This window comes from Natator depressus, chromosome 10 (genome assembly GCF_965152275.1).
Source record: "Natator depressus isolate rNatDep1 chromosome 10, rNatDep2.hap1, whole genome shotgun sequence".
Taxonomy (NCBI): domain Eukaryota; kingdom Metazoa; phylum Chordata; order Testudines; family Cheloniidae; genus Natator; species Natator depressus.
Window position 1 is genome coordinate 47,329,561 of NC_134243.1, and position 13,095 is coordinate 47,342,655.

General features: G+C 45.5%; 2 protein-coding genes across 2 annotated transcripts in view; one reads left to right on the forward strand and one right to left on the reverse strand.

Annotated features, from left to right (window-relative positions):
- CSPG4 (chondroitin sulfate proteoglycan 4) overlaps positions 1-633 on the reverse strand; it is an 82,110-nt gene extending 81,477 nt beyond the window's left edge. The window contains exon 1 of the mRNA XM_074966035.1: positions 451-633. Within this exon, the coding sequence (XP_074822136.1) occupies positions 451-538 (88 nt within the window). The 5' untranslated portion in view covers positions 539-633. The remainder of the gene's footprint in view (positions 1-450) is intronic.
- Positions 1-13,095, forward strand: part of CIMAP1C (ciliary microtubule associated protein 1C) — a 123,365-nt gene that overhangs the window by 89,507 nt on the left and 20,763 nt on the right. The window lies entirely within an intron of this gene.

The following is a 13,095-nucleotide window of genomic DNA, read 5'->3' on the forward strand; positions in this document are numbered from 1 at the left end:
TGGGGCTGAGATCTCATCACTCTGCAGTGGACCCCACTGAGTCCCTGACCCCAGTGCTGGGTTGTCTGAGACTGACGGTTAATTGCCTTGAAATCTGTACTTCAATCCCCCTGATGCTCCTGGGCTGGGATGCAGACAGCTGGCCCTGAAACCAGTCCCCTTATTTGCTCCCTGCAGCTGCTGTCCCAGTATTTGGACTGTCTGGGCTTTGAGACAACTCCCCCTCGAGTTCATTCCCTTCTTTTTCTCCCTGCAGCTGCAGTCCCAGCGTTGAACAGTTAGGGTTTGAGGGCTAATCTTTCTCCAGTCCACTCTCTCTCACCTCTCCCCATTGATTTTTCTCTGCTCTATTCCCCGTGCCTCTCCCTCGCATTGACCAGGTTTTCCCCGTCATCTCCCAAAAAGCCGGGCTCTAACCAGCAGCAAGTGACTTTGCATGAGGGAACTTACCTCCAGACTCTGGTCCTGCATGGAGGGGCTGCATCTGCAGAGTGAGCTGGAGCAGCAGCAGTGCTGTGGGAAGATCGCTGGACCCCATGATGTAACCTAGAGTGGACAAGCGGTTAGCATTCCTCGCGCAGCGAGAGAGGAGAAGGAGCAGGAGGCACAGCCACGGACAGAGCCTATCTGTTTTCAATTGAGGGCTCTGCCACTACTATATTTAATAAACTGCTGCTGAGGGAGGGACGTTTGGATTTTCCCCACCAGTCACAAATCAGACTGGGTTAAAACAGGCCCCTCTCAGATTACAAGTAGGTTCCCCTTAAAGGGCTAGTGCCTCACGGCTGCCTCTCCCCCATGCTCTGAATGGTTCCTTGTTCCTCGCACCAGGGGGGTTCCCTTTCTCTCCATGGCTGTTTTGGACTGCCCAGGCCTGAGGCTCGTGAGGATGATGTCTCACCGCCATGCGGTTGCTGGTGTCAGCTGAGAGAGGAGTAGGGTGTTGCCGTGAGCATCGAGTAGCCTTTCTCAGAGCTGGTGGGAGCTATATTGTCTGGCAGCACATGCATTGGCAGCTACTGAGAGTCTGAATCTCCAAGGAGCAGGCCTATGTATGGAGGCTAATACTGGGAGCTGGAATATGCATCTAAAATTCAGATATGGATAAATAAGAAGAGGCCCAAGGGCCGTATCCATGTGCCAACTCCCAGCTTGGCCAGAAAAGCCATTTGAGGCCTGGCGCGTCCTAAAAGCAAAACCTTCTGTGAGGGGTTTCTCCAGCATGGCTAGAGGACTACCCAGTTCACAAAGGCTCCAACTGGTCTTGTAGGCTGATGGCCCAATTAAAAATCATGTATAAATGGAGGCCTCACAGAGCATTCTGTTTCTTGGCCTGTATCTGCCCAGTTCTGCGGTATCTTGGCTGACTGGCTTAGCTGCTGTTAGGAGAAGAGTTCACTGCAATTCCCAGCAGCCATCAGGCTTCAATCCCAACCAATCTGGGTGAGATTTCTACACTCTGGGGGGGGGGGGGGGTTGCAAGGAACTGTGGGATTGCAAACAAAATGGCTTTTGCCAGTGAAGCTCCACTAGGCTAGCAGGGAATTTTGGATGATGGAGATGGGCATGTGGCCATCCACAGCCCTTGGAGATGGAAGACTTTATTTATTTGACAAATAAAGCACTGAAGAGCGTGTGTCCCATCACCTCACTGAATCTCCTTCCCCCTCTAACTCTGAGGAGATGGCCCCCCACATGGTGAGCTGGAACACCATGCTCCTTGCTGCTTGCGTGTGGGGGGTGGGAGGGATGAAAGGATGAGAGGCTTTTGTAAAAAATATTTGTTTCTCCTTTGCTGGAAGCAGTGTGTGCCTTATTCAGAGCTCAGATAGCGGATCCCAGTGTCTTGGCTTCACTTCAGGTTCTGATAGCCCAGCAATAGAAATTGACGGTGGATAGGACTTATTAGATCATCCAATCTATTCTTTGGTTTCCATGGCAGGATTGTTCTCTATGCCATGACCCCTCTGAGAAAGATACGTTATAAAACACATATTGTTTTAAATAATTTAACCAGTTGTGTGTTTCTCACTGTCCTTTGGATCTGTGTTCCTTAGCTAAAGGACAGCTGGGAGAATTATTATACATTTATTAGTTTTATTAGTCAAAATAGCAAACAAGCAATTACAGAAAGCAAAATAAAGTTGGTTAGATGATAGTGTTCACAATATTAAAAAAATAATTAAACTCACCATGGGATGTTATAATTTTTAAGAGATAATAACTCAGTTCAATTAAGTCAAGGTCTAATCACAATCTTGTTACAAAGACAAAATTTTATCCTAGTTCTATGCTAGTCTGGGCAGGTGATTTTGGTACCAACATGGTACTATGGATCCTTAAATATAGATCCTTATTTCCAGTCAAATTTATCTGCGAATGGAATTAAGGGACTATTATGTCAGCTTAGCCGAAACAATTCTACAGTAGGATTTAGAAACTGAGACAAGTTAATTAACAAAGAAAGCCAATTCAGTTGATGTGACCTTTAGTATGACCTTGCCCAGGTGATACTAATAGGCAAATGTTGCCACTTATACATGCAAGACTATCACACTCTAAACCCAACATACAATAGATAGATGATAATTTTGAAGCATTTCTAATGTCTCTCGAATTTCACCAGGGCTGTAAACTCTCATGCCACTTTAAGCAAAGTTTCAAGTAGTGGTAAAATTGGTAGCTTACAAGTCAGTTCAAAGCTTCTTCCTCTTTTTGTCTAAGAAGCTGTCATTGGTTCTCTTGACCAAAGAATGGTATCAGGCTTTGGTAATGAGTTTCTCCCACCTCAGTTCTTTCAATTACCTATTGATTTAGCATAACTTCTAGACAACTAAGATTAAATTTCTAGTGAAATATAAGCACACAACATACATGTGAGTCATTCTGAGGGTTTTAACTCAGGTGTGTAGTTTCTGAGAAGCAGCTAGCTTAACATAACCAAGTTGTCATTTGGGTAAAAAAAATATGCATGGATAAAAGTCATGTTGCTGCTTATCAGTTGGAACTGGCTGTGATGTTGCACTCCATATGTTTATGGAAATATGCTTATGAGTGTAAATATAATGTAACTGGAATATGCTTTATGCAAAAGGTCTGTTGTAAGGTATCATTACAAAGCTTACAATCTACTGAGTATTCATCCTATTTGTGTTCATCCTATTTGTATGAATGTATCATTCTTGTATCTGAAGCTAGAAATATGAAGTGTTACTCTAAAGTCCTATAGTAATTATGCAAAGTGTGGGCCATTAATGGTGGTTGGGAATCTTGATGGCTCCCATTAACCAGGACAATTGGTTGTAAGTGGCTCTGTTTACTTGTAAGCCTTCCTGTGTTCATGTGAGTCAGGCTGGAAAGAATGGAGGCTTGGGTGTCTCAAAGGTCATGTCAGCTGGTACTGGAATCCATCTTAAACCTGGTGCTTTTTCATTTAGAAGGAGGGGTGGGAACCCAGAGAGAGACAAAGATTCCCGCCTTGTGCCAAAGCTATGAAAAGGGGTGGAACATAACAAAGGGAGGCCAGTCATGAGAAATCCCCTAGTTACCATCTGAGCTGGAACTAACAAGAACTGTACCAGGGGAAAGGATTTGGCCCAGACTAAGACGGCGTCTAGTCTGTGAAAGAAGCTTATTGGAACATCTCTGAGGGTGAGATTTACCTGTATTCAGTTTCTTAAATGTATTAGGCTTAGACTCGCGGGTTTTGTTTTACTTTGCTTGATAACTTACTTTGTTCTGTCTGTTATTTCTTGAAATCACTTAAATCCTACTTTTTATACATAATAAAATCACTTTTGTTTATTAACCCAGAGTAAGTGATTAATACCTGGGGGAGCAAACAGCTGTGCATATCTCTCTATCAGTGTTATAGAGGGTGGACAATTTATGAGTTTACCCTGTTTAAGCTTTATACAGAGTAAAACGGATTTATTTGGGGTTTGGATCCCATTGGGAGCTGGATGTCTGTGTGCTGGAGATAGGTAACCTGCTGAGTGGTTTTCAGTTAAAGCCTGCAGCTTTGGGGGCGTGATTCAAACCCGGGTCTGTGTTGCAGCAGGCTAGCGTGTTTGGCTCAACAAGGCAGGGTTCTGGAGTCCCAAGGCATCAGGGAAAATGAGCTCAGAGATAATTTTAGCACATCAGGTAACGGTCCCAAGGGGGTCTCTGTGACTGAACCCATCACACTGGCATAATGGTGGGTTCTCCAGCTCAGCTCCACAGTTGCAATGGCTAGTTTATTGATCTATTGAGTTCCTTGAGGTGATTTGCTCAAGGCATTATGACAACTGTATTCCTATTCTCTTTCTGGATTTCGCAGCAATCTCCCGAGATAAGATTTTATCAGACAGGGTTGATAGAGTTCTTGTCAGCAACAAGACTTTAGTTGTTATCAGTCAGGGGGCTTTCTCGCTGGCCAGGTAATGACAATCCTGCTCACAGTCTTTCTCATCCAGATGTTTTGGCTTCAGGGAGCAACGTGTTGAACAACACAGGGCGTTTTATACATTTTCTGATGTGCCGCATGGTCCAGTTCCTCCTCTTGGCAAAGCTGATGTGGGCCAGTCAGGCAGTGACCTATGCAGGTACAAGCTGTGTCCTCTCTCACCGTCCAACAAGAAATCGAGGCATCTCCTTTATTGCTTCTTGAAACTTGATCTGGGAAAATGCCAGTATATTTTGTGCAAAAAAGTCTATTCCAGAGCTTAACTACCAGTATAATTAAAAACTTTTCCCAAATATTTAACCTAAATCTTCCTTGCTGCAGATTAAGCCATTACTTCTTGTCCTACCTTCAGTGGACATAGAGAACAATTGATCACTGTCCTCTTTATATCAGCCTTTAACATATCTGAAGACTGTTAGCAGGTCCCACCTCAGTCTTCGTTTCTCAAGACTAAACATGCCCAGTTTTTTTAACCTTTCCTCATAGCTCAGGTTTTCTAAACTTTTTATCATTTTTGTTGCTCTCCTCTAGACTCTCTCCAATTTGTGCACATCCTAAAGTGAGGACACAGTACTCCAGCTGAGGCCTCACCAGTGATGAGACGAGCGGGACAATTTCCTCCTGTGTCTTCAGTATTACTCTTCTGCTAATACACCTCAGAATGATGTTAGACTTTTCGCAACTGTATCACATTATTGACTCAAATTCAATTTGTGATCCACTAAAACCCCCAGATCCTTTTCAGCAGTACAACCAAATAGCCAGTTATTTTGCCTTTTGTAGTTGTGAATTTGATTTTTCCTTCCTACGTAAGAACATAAAAACATGAGAGTGGCCATACTGGGTAAGACCAATGATCCATCTAGCCCAGTATCCTGTCTTCCAACAGTGGCCCATGCCAGATGCTTGAGATGGAATGAACAGTACAGGGCAATTATTGCGCGAGCCATCCCCTGTCGTCCACTCCCAGCTTCTGGCCACTAGAAGCTTTTGATACTCAGAGTGTGGGGTTGCATCCCTGATCCTCGTGGCTAATAGCCATTGATGGACCTGTCCTAAATGAAGGAAATGCATTTATTGAATTTCATCTTGTTGATTTCAGACCAATTCTCCAAATTGTCAAGGTCATTTTGAATTCTAGTGCTGCCTTCCAAACTGCTGCAATCCTTCCCAGCTTGGTGTCATCAACAAAGTTTCCAAGCATACTCTCCAGTCCACTATCTAAATCATTAATCTATTGAATAGTACCACACCCAGGACTGACACCTGTGGAGCCCCACTAGATACACCATCCCAGTTTGACAGCAAACCATTGATAACTACTCTTTAAGTATGGTCTTTCAACCAGTTGTGCACCCACCTTATAATAATTTAATCTAGACCATATTTCCTTAGGTTTTTTTATGAGAATGTCATGTGGGACTACGTCAAAAGCCTTATTAAAATTAAGATATAAAACATCTACTGCTTTCCCCCATTCACTAGGCCAGTAACGTTGTCAAAGTTTAAAGATTTACATTTCACATTGGCTTCTCAACATACCATTTGACTGTATTAGGTTCTTTAATACAAAACGAATATATTGTATATATACCTTTATTAAAGATGAGTTATATATCTCCCATTGAGATATATAAAATAGACAGCATGGTTTGAACTATTTGCAGTGCTTTTGTGGTCAGGTTGCCAAGGCAATGAAACTTCCTCAAACTGAAGAAGTCTGTTACCAAATGCTTTAAATGGCTTTAATTGTCTGGTCTAGTTTCTTAAATCTAATTGACACCTTTTAGTGTTCTTTATTTAATAATAATAATACTATACCTGATGATATGATATCAAATAGACTAGCTTGATCTACTGTATTTCCATTACAAATGTATAAAATAGAAGAAAAAGGTAACAGAAAGTTACTTCCCAACTTAGCAAAAGCTTGTGGTGAAGCCGGGCTAGTTGGCTGCAGCAGTAACTCAGGCTACATCTCCTCTGTGTGACACACAGAAACTGCATTTACTGTTTGATGCATTTTAAGGTGTAGGCCTAAGTTTAACCAACATTCTGGCCAATGTCTGGATGTCTCTAATGTTGTTGTTATGAATAGGCTCCGTATTTTCTGTATCATGTTTATACTCTGGAGTTTTATCCAGTCACATTTTAAACAGAGATGGACCCAAACAAGAGCCCCAGATCCAAACACCCCCAACCTAAGGGAAAGTTTGGATGCAGGTATGTGGCTTATCTCATCTTTTGTTTTCAAACGGATCAGACAATGGAGCTTTTTATCTCTTCCACTTGGGAGACTATTCCTCAGACCTCAGACATTTTGATTCATGGTCAGTTTTCCTTTGCTCATCTTGGGTGAAGCACAGGGAATAGGCAGGGATGTGGGAGGACATGAGAGAAGACAGATAGGAGGCAGAGACGGGAAGAGCCTTGAATGTAAGGACAAGCAGCTTTACTTTGATGCAACAGGGGATTAGGACTCAGCCGCTGCAGTTCCAAGGCATGCTCAGTCAGAGCAATGGGAGATCATATTGCCAGCAGCAAAATATAGACTATATGGAGGGAGCAGATAGGAGATATGATAAGCTCACAGAAGAGGAAGGATCAGCTGTAGGTAGCCTCACCGGTATCCTAAGGCAACTGCTCCCTTGGCCAGTGATGCGATGCCTCAGGACATATACCCAAACTGCACTGGCAGTCTTTGCTACTGTATCTCCTGGAAAGCTCATGTCCCCCTTGCTTCCCATTATCGTGCCCAGATCTTGCATAGCATTGCCACCTTCCAGGTGTCTCCTTCCCATTGAATGTGTATATTTCAGATTGTTTCCACCCAGATGTTTTTCACTGTTGAATCTCATTCGGTTTATTGCTAACATCGTTAGGACCCTTTGTGCAATTTCCCTGTCTTTGGGAGTGCTTGCAACACCTTCCAGCTTAGTATCATCTGAAAATTTAATCAAGGGGTTGTTTACTCTTGCTTCCAGATCATTAATAAAGACATTAAATAAATCTGGTCTATGCCTCGTTCTTCATGACTTTTTATGAGTAAGTCCCAGTGGTTCAGTAAATTCATTAGCTGATTCTATTAAATCCCTGGGTTACATAATAACCAGGCCTGCTCGTTTATACAGAGTCAATTTTATCAACTGTTCCCTTTCCTGGTTTTTATCTGAAGCTCTATTGACAAGGTCTGCATTACTTTGCCTCCTACTTGTCCTCAGCCTTTTTTTCTTTGTTTAAAGATTGATTTAAAAAAACAACTTAGTGGCTGGACTATTCCAGCTCACCCCATCTTGATTCCATCTTTATTTTTGTGTAACAGGCTCCCTAAATGTGTACTGGCCTTCTCTCCACAGAGAGGACAAGAGCCTATTACTACTACTGGAAAACAGAGTTACCACTTGAGATAATAGAGTAGAAGCCTGTGCTTTGGTGCGGGAGATCCCAGGTCCATTGCCTGCTGCTGATTTCCCTTAATAACCGTCTCTTTTTGGCTCCTTGTGCTCAGGGAGCACAAAGATGAGCAAAGATCTGGCCCCTTTCAAGGACTGCAAGGTGGGGAAAGGCTCCTTACATTGCATACATCATCTTGTGTACCCTCACAAGGCCAGGCCCAATGCAGCTCCAGAGAGCCACCCCTTCACCTCTCCTTCTCTCTCTGTCTCTCCTGGGTATGTTTTGCACTCCTCAGGACTAACAGTCTGCCTGTCACACCCATCTCTCCCAATGTCAGGAACACCTGCTAGGTCACACTCCCCATACTTTGTTATCACTTCCAGCTCCATTGAGCTTATTTTCCACATTCCTTCCATCTGGGCAGAGAAGCTGAGGTACATTTACCACCCCTTTAATATCCCTCTTACTGACCCTTTGCTACAGAACGTCTCTGGCTTCTTTAGCATTATTCAGACTGGATGCTCAGGGAAGATTTTAGCTAAGAGAAGGCTAAAGTGTGCCTAATGAGGCCTGGAACTTCTCAACCCAGGGTCTATTTGCTCAGGTGGAGACCTTAATCCGAAGGTCTGCTTCTCATTGCAGCAAGTGAGGTGTTCCAGTGCCTCAGAAATCCCAAACCCTCCTCTCTCAGCCAATGGCACCACTTGGTCTGCAGCTTCAGCTTTCATCTTTCTGTATTCACACTTCGCATCAGAAAGATGAGCTCTTCCCAGGGCTTCTCAGCTGTTTCTGCCTCTCCTTCTGGTTCCCTTGTGGGGCACAATAAACAGGAGTTCTGCAGCATCCTTCTGGCTGTCTGTTGCCATTCTTATCACATCTCTTTCCTCGGCATTCAGGAAGCATCCTCATCCTATTCTGTTCTCTTTCAGTGGGTCACAGATAGCCCTGGACATGACTGAGTAATCAGCAATGTCCACTAGCCTGACCTCCCTCCTTTCAGCATTTTCCTTTTGATCGCATCATTGGCTGTTACTCCCCTGAGTCTGACCACTCGCTAACCTGCCCAGGGAGGACTATCTCTTGCCGGAGTCTAGGTTGAATGGCTTCCCAGGGGTTTCCTTGCCTTGTCACATTATTCCAGTTTCATTCATCATCCTGTGCATCTGTCACGCCTGAGTGTGTCTTCTCAGTGTGCCTCCCTTCATGATCAGCTTGGATTCTCTCACCTAGTTTAGCTGCTGGCTCAGCCCCCCCAGGATGGAAACTACCTGACTCCATGGTCTCACCTGCTCAGTCCGAGCACCAGCCGAGGTAAACTCAGATAGACATATTTATTATTGTTTATATTATGGTAGCACTTAGAGACCCCAAGCAAGATCAGGGCTGCATTGTGCTAGGTGCTGTACAAACAGAGGATAAGAGCAAACCTACCCTGGAAAGCCGACAATATAAACAGCCATGACAGACTGTGGTGCAGGTAAAAGGTGTGCATGAGGGTCACTGGCAGTGGAAGGATTGAGTTACTGGGTGTAGCAGCAGGCATAAAATCCCAAAAGGTTTAAATTTAATTTGTATTTTATGTGAACCAGTTTCCCCACCCTCCATCGCTACACAACAAAACACACGTGCTCGCATAGCATATATTCATAGCAATACTTCCCACACCAGCCTTCTAGCCCCTTATCCTTTCATGTGCATGCCTGTACACACATGATTACACACCTTTCTACATAACCCCCCACACGCAACACACTCCCCACTCTCTCTCTCACTCACACACACACACACAATCACACTCCTCCCTTCAGAATTTACTCACCCCCATGTACACTCCATACACACAAGCCAACAGTCCCTCAGACACCTAACACACCGCCACACACGTGCACACACACATACGCTTACACACCTGTATTTACTCACACAAACACACACTCCAGCACCCCTTTTCACACCAATATACCCCTCCCCCCCGCAGAGACACACATTCTTCTCACACAATTCCACATACCCAAGCTCTCCCATCCACATGCCTGCCCCTCATATCCTTATATGTACACTTCTCCCTCACACATACACCTAGTCATGATGGCTGGGTGTCTGGCTGATTATTGGAAGGCTATGTAGACATGTCACCCCAGTGCTGCTGAGGGCTGCTTCTGTTTATACCATCAGTCACGCTCGCCCCTGTCCGAGAGTTTGAGATCATAAACAGAGCTACTGTGAGGTCTGACATCCATTCCTGGCGGGAACAAGCAGCCTCCAAATACTGTTTATTTGTAACTTGTACACAGCTCAGGAGCTAATGCAATTCCTGTTATACACAGCAAGGTTTCCAAGGCAAGATGTAGCCAGGGCTGATGCGCTTTGTATAATGGACGCTTGCTCTGGGAGCCATTTCAGCCGGGGGACTGGCCAGGTGTGATGCATGGCTAGAAACGGATAAACATCCTGCAGAATAAATAACTCTCAAAAGACCTGTAGGGAGATAATATTTGTGTTTTTGTGTGTTTACATATGTATGAGTAGGGTCCACAATGTAATCAACAGTCCCTGTCTATGCTGTAATCTGATATCATTTAAATGAATTGTAAACACGGGATATCTCGGTATGCATCTCTATGAATGTACTATGAATGGTGGAGGAAAAAGCAAATACAGGCGCTGACTTCTTCTGGCGCCGGTTCGTGCTCAATCCCCCTTTGCTCCCGTCCCCGTCCCGACTCCACCCGTGCCCCGCCCCCTCCCGCCCACATTCCAACCCCTTCCCCAAAGTCCCCGCTCCAACTCTGCCCTCTCCCTGTCCCTATTCGACTCCTTCCGCAGATCCCCACCCCTGCCCCGCCTCTTCCCCGCCTCCTCCCCTGAGTGCGCCACGTTCCCGCTCCTCCCCCCTCCCTCCCAGAGCTTGCTACAGCTGTTTGGCGGTGGCAGGGAGGGAGGGAGGAGCGGAGATGTAGCGCGCTGGGAGAAGGTGAGGCGGAGGAGGAGGTGAGGCAGTGGGGGCGGGGAGCTTGGTTGCCGGTGGGTGCAGAGCACCCACTAATTTTTCCCCATGAGTGCTCCAGCCCCGGAGCACCCACAGAGTCCGCGCCTATTACAGCAAATGGCCTAATGTTAATTTGTATAGCTAAGTACCATTGGTGGACCTCCTTCAAAGTCATCCTAATTACCTTTTATTCTCCGAGGAAATCCCAACTTGTCAAAGAGGACATGAAATTGTATAAAAGATCTTTGGGTCCTGATTCTGTCATCTCGGGTCTGCTTAGGCTTCATCATGGGACGTTTGAGTCGCAAGACTGAGGTCCCAGTTATGCTGGTTTGCCCTGAATATGAGATTTGGACATTGGACCTATGAACTATTTCTAAAAGAACTCTTTGCAACTACGAAGCTCACCATCTGTGTTATGAATCTGCACCTCAGTGAACTGAACTCATGCCTGTATGTATATTGATCTTTTAACCATACTCTCTTGCTTTTGTTTTTTAATAAATTTTAGTTTAGTTAATACGAATTGGCTGTAGCATGTATTTGGGTGAGATCTGAAACACATTCATTAACTTGGGAGGTAATGTGTCCGATTCTTTGGGATTGGTAGAACATTTTTTTTTATATGATGAAATAAGATTTACAGAAATTTTCATCATGTTTGACATGGGTATCTGTATGGAGGCCTGAGGCTGGATCACTTTAAGGGAACTGTGTTGTTTGGACTTCTCAGTAACCAGAGAGGTAATAAAGAAGCTGTTTTATGCTGGCTTGGTGAATCTAGGTACTGTATTGGAATATCCAGCAGCTTTATGGGGATTGTGTGCCCCATTCTTTGCAGTTCACCCTAATTGAGTGACCACAGCTGGCTCCCCACTAGGACCACGGTCACAGTGGCGTAGTCATGCTTGGATACACATCACCACAGGTTAATTGGGTTTTTGGATACAAACCACACACGCTTGTCAAAATTTAATTTTGATATTAGAGAGTTTAAGGGTTAAAAATCAGTTTCAGTGTGTGACCCATGATCAAGATCCTGACAGAAAAAGCCTGGAAGAATTGTGCTTACAGAGAGGGTTGCATTTTAAGCAAAAGGACCCAGAGCAGGAACTGCAAAATCTGTTAATTGCCAGTGATAAGGAAGCAGACCCAGCGAAAATGCTTGCAATGAGAAACTAGCAGCTAGAACTTGAACAAAAGCAAAAAATAGCTGATACAGAGGGAGAAGCTGCTGAAAGAGAACGCCTGTGTTTTGAACATGAACAAAAAATGGCATATATTCAACTGCAGAAAATAGAAGCTAAGGCAAAAGTGGACAGACTTAAGCTCCAACTCAAGAGAATAAAGCAGGGGTGGGAAAACTTTTTGGCCCGAGGGCCACATCTGGGTATACAAATTGTATGGCGGGCCATGGATGCTCATGAAATTGGGGTTGGGGTGTGGGAGGAGGTACAGGCTCTGGGCTGGGCATGCAGGTTCCAGGATGGGGCCAGAAATGAGGAGTTAAGGGTGCAGAAGGGGGCTCCAGGCTGGGGCAGAGAGGATGGGGAGCGGGGGAAAGGGGCATGAGGGCTCCGGCTGGGGGTGCAGGCTCTGGGGTGGGGCTGAGGATGGGGGGCTTGCGGTGCAGGAGGTGCTCTGGGCTGGGACCGAGGAGTTTGGAGGGCGGGAGGGGGATCAGGGCTGAGGCAGGGAATTGGGGCGTGGTGGGGGGTGGTTCAGGCTCTGGGCGGCACTTACCTCAAGCAGCTCCCAGAAACAGAACATGTCCCCTCTCCAGCTCCTATGCAGAGGTGCGACCAGGTGGCTCTGCTGCGTGCTGCCCTGTCCTCAGGTGCTGCCCCTCCAGCTCCCGTTGGCCATGGTTCTTGGACAATGGGAGCTGAGAGGATGGTGCATGGGGTGGGGGCAGTGTTCGGAGCAGAGCCCCCTTGCTGTCCCTATGCATAGGAGCCAGAGTTGGGACATGCCACTGCTTCCAGTAGCTGCATGGAGCAGCCCCCGACCCTGCTCCCCACGGGAGCACTGGAGCGAGGCAAGCCCCAGACCCCGCTCCCCAGCAGGAGCTCGAGGGCCAGATTAAAACAGATGTGGCCCACGGGCCATAGTTTGCCCATCCGTGGAATAAAGGAAAAAAACTATATCATCCTGAAAAACCAGTTCCTCTCAACTACAAAGATGGGGATAGAATCTATCCAGTTTGTAGCTATGTTGGTATGTTGTTTGACTCTAAGCAATTGTCTGTGTGTAACCAAATTTA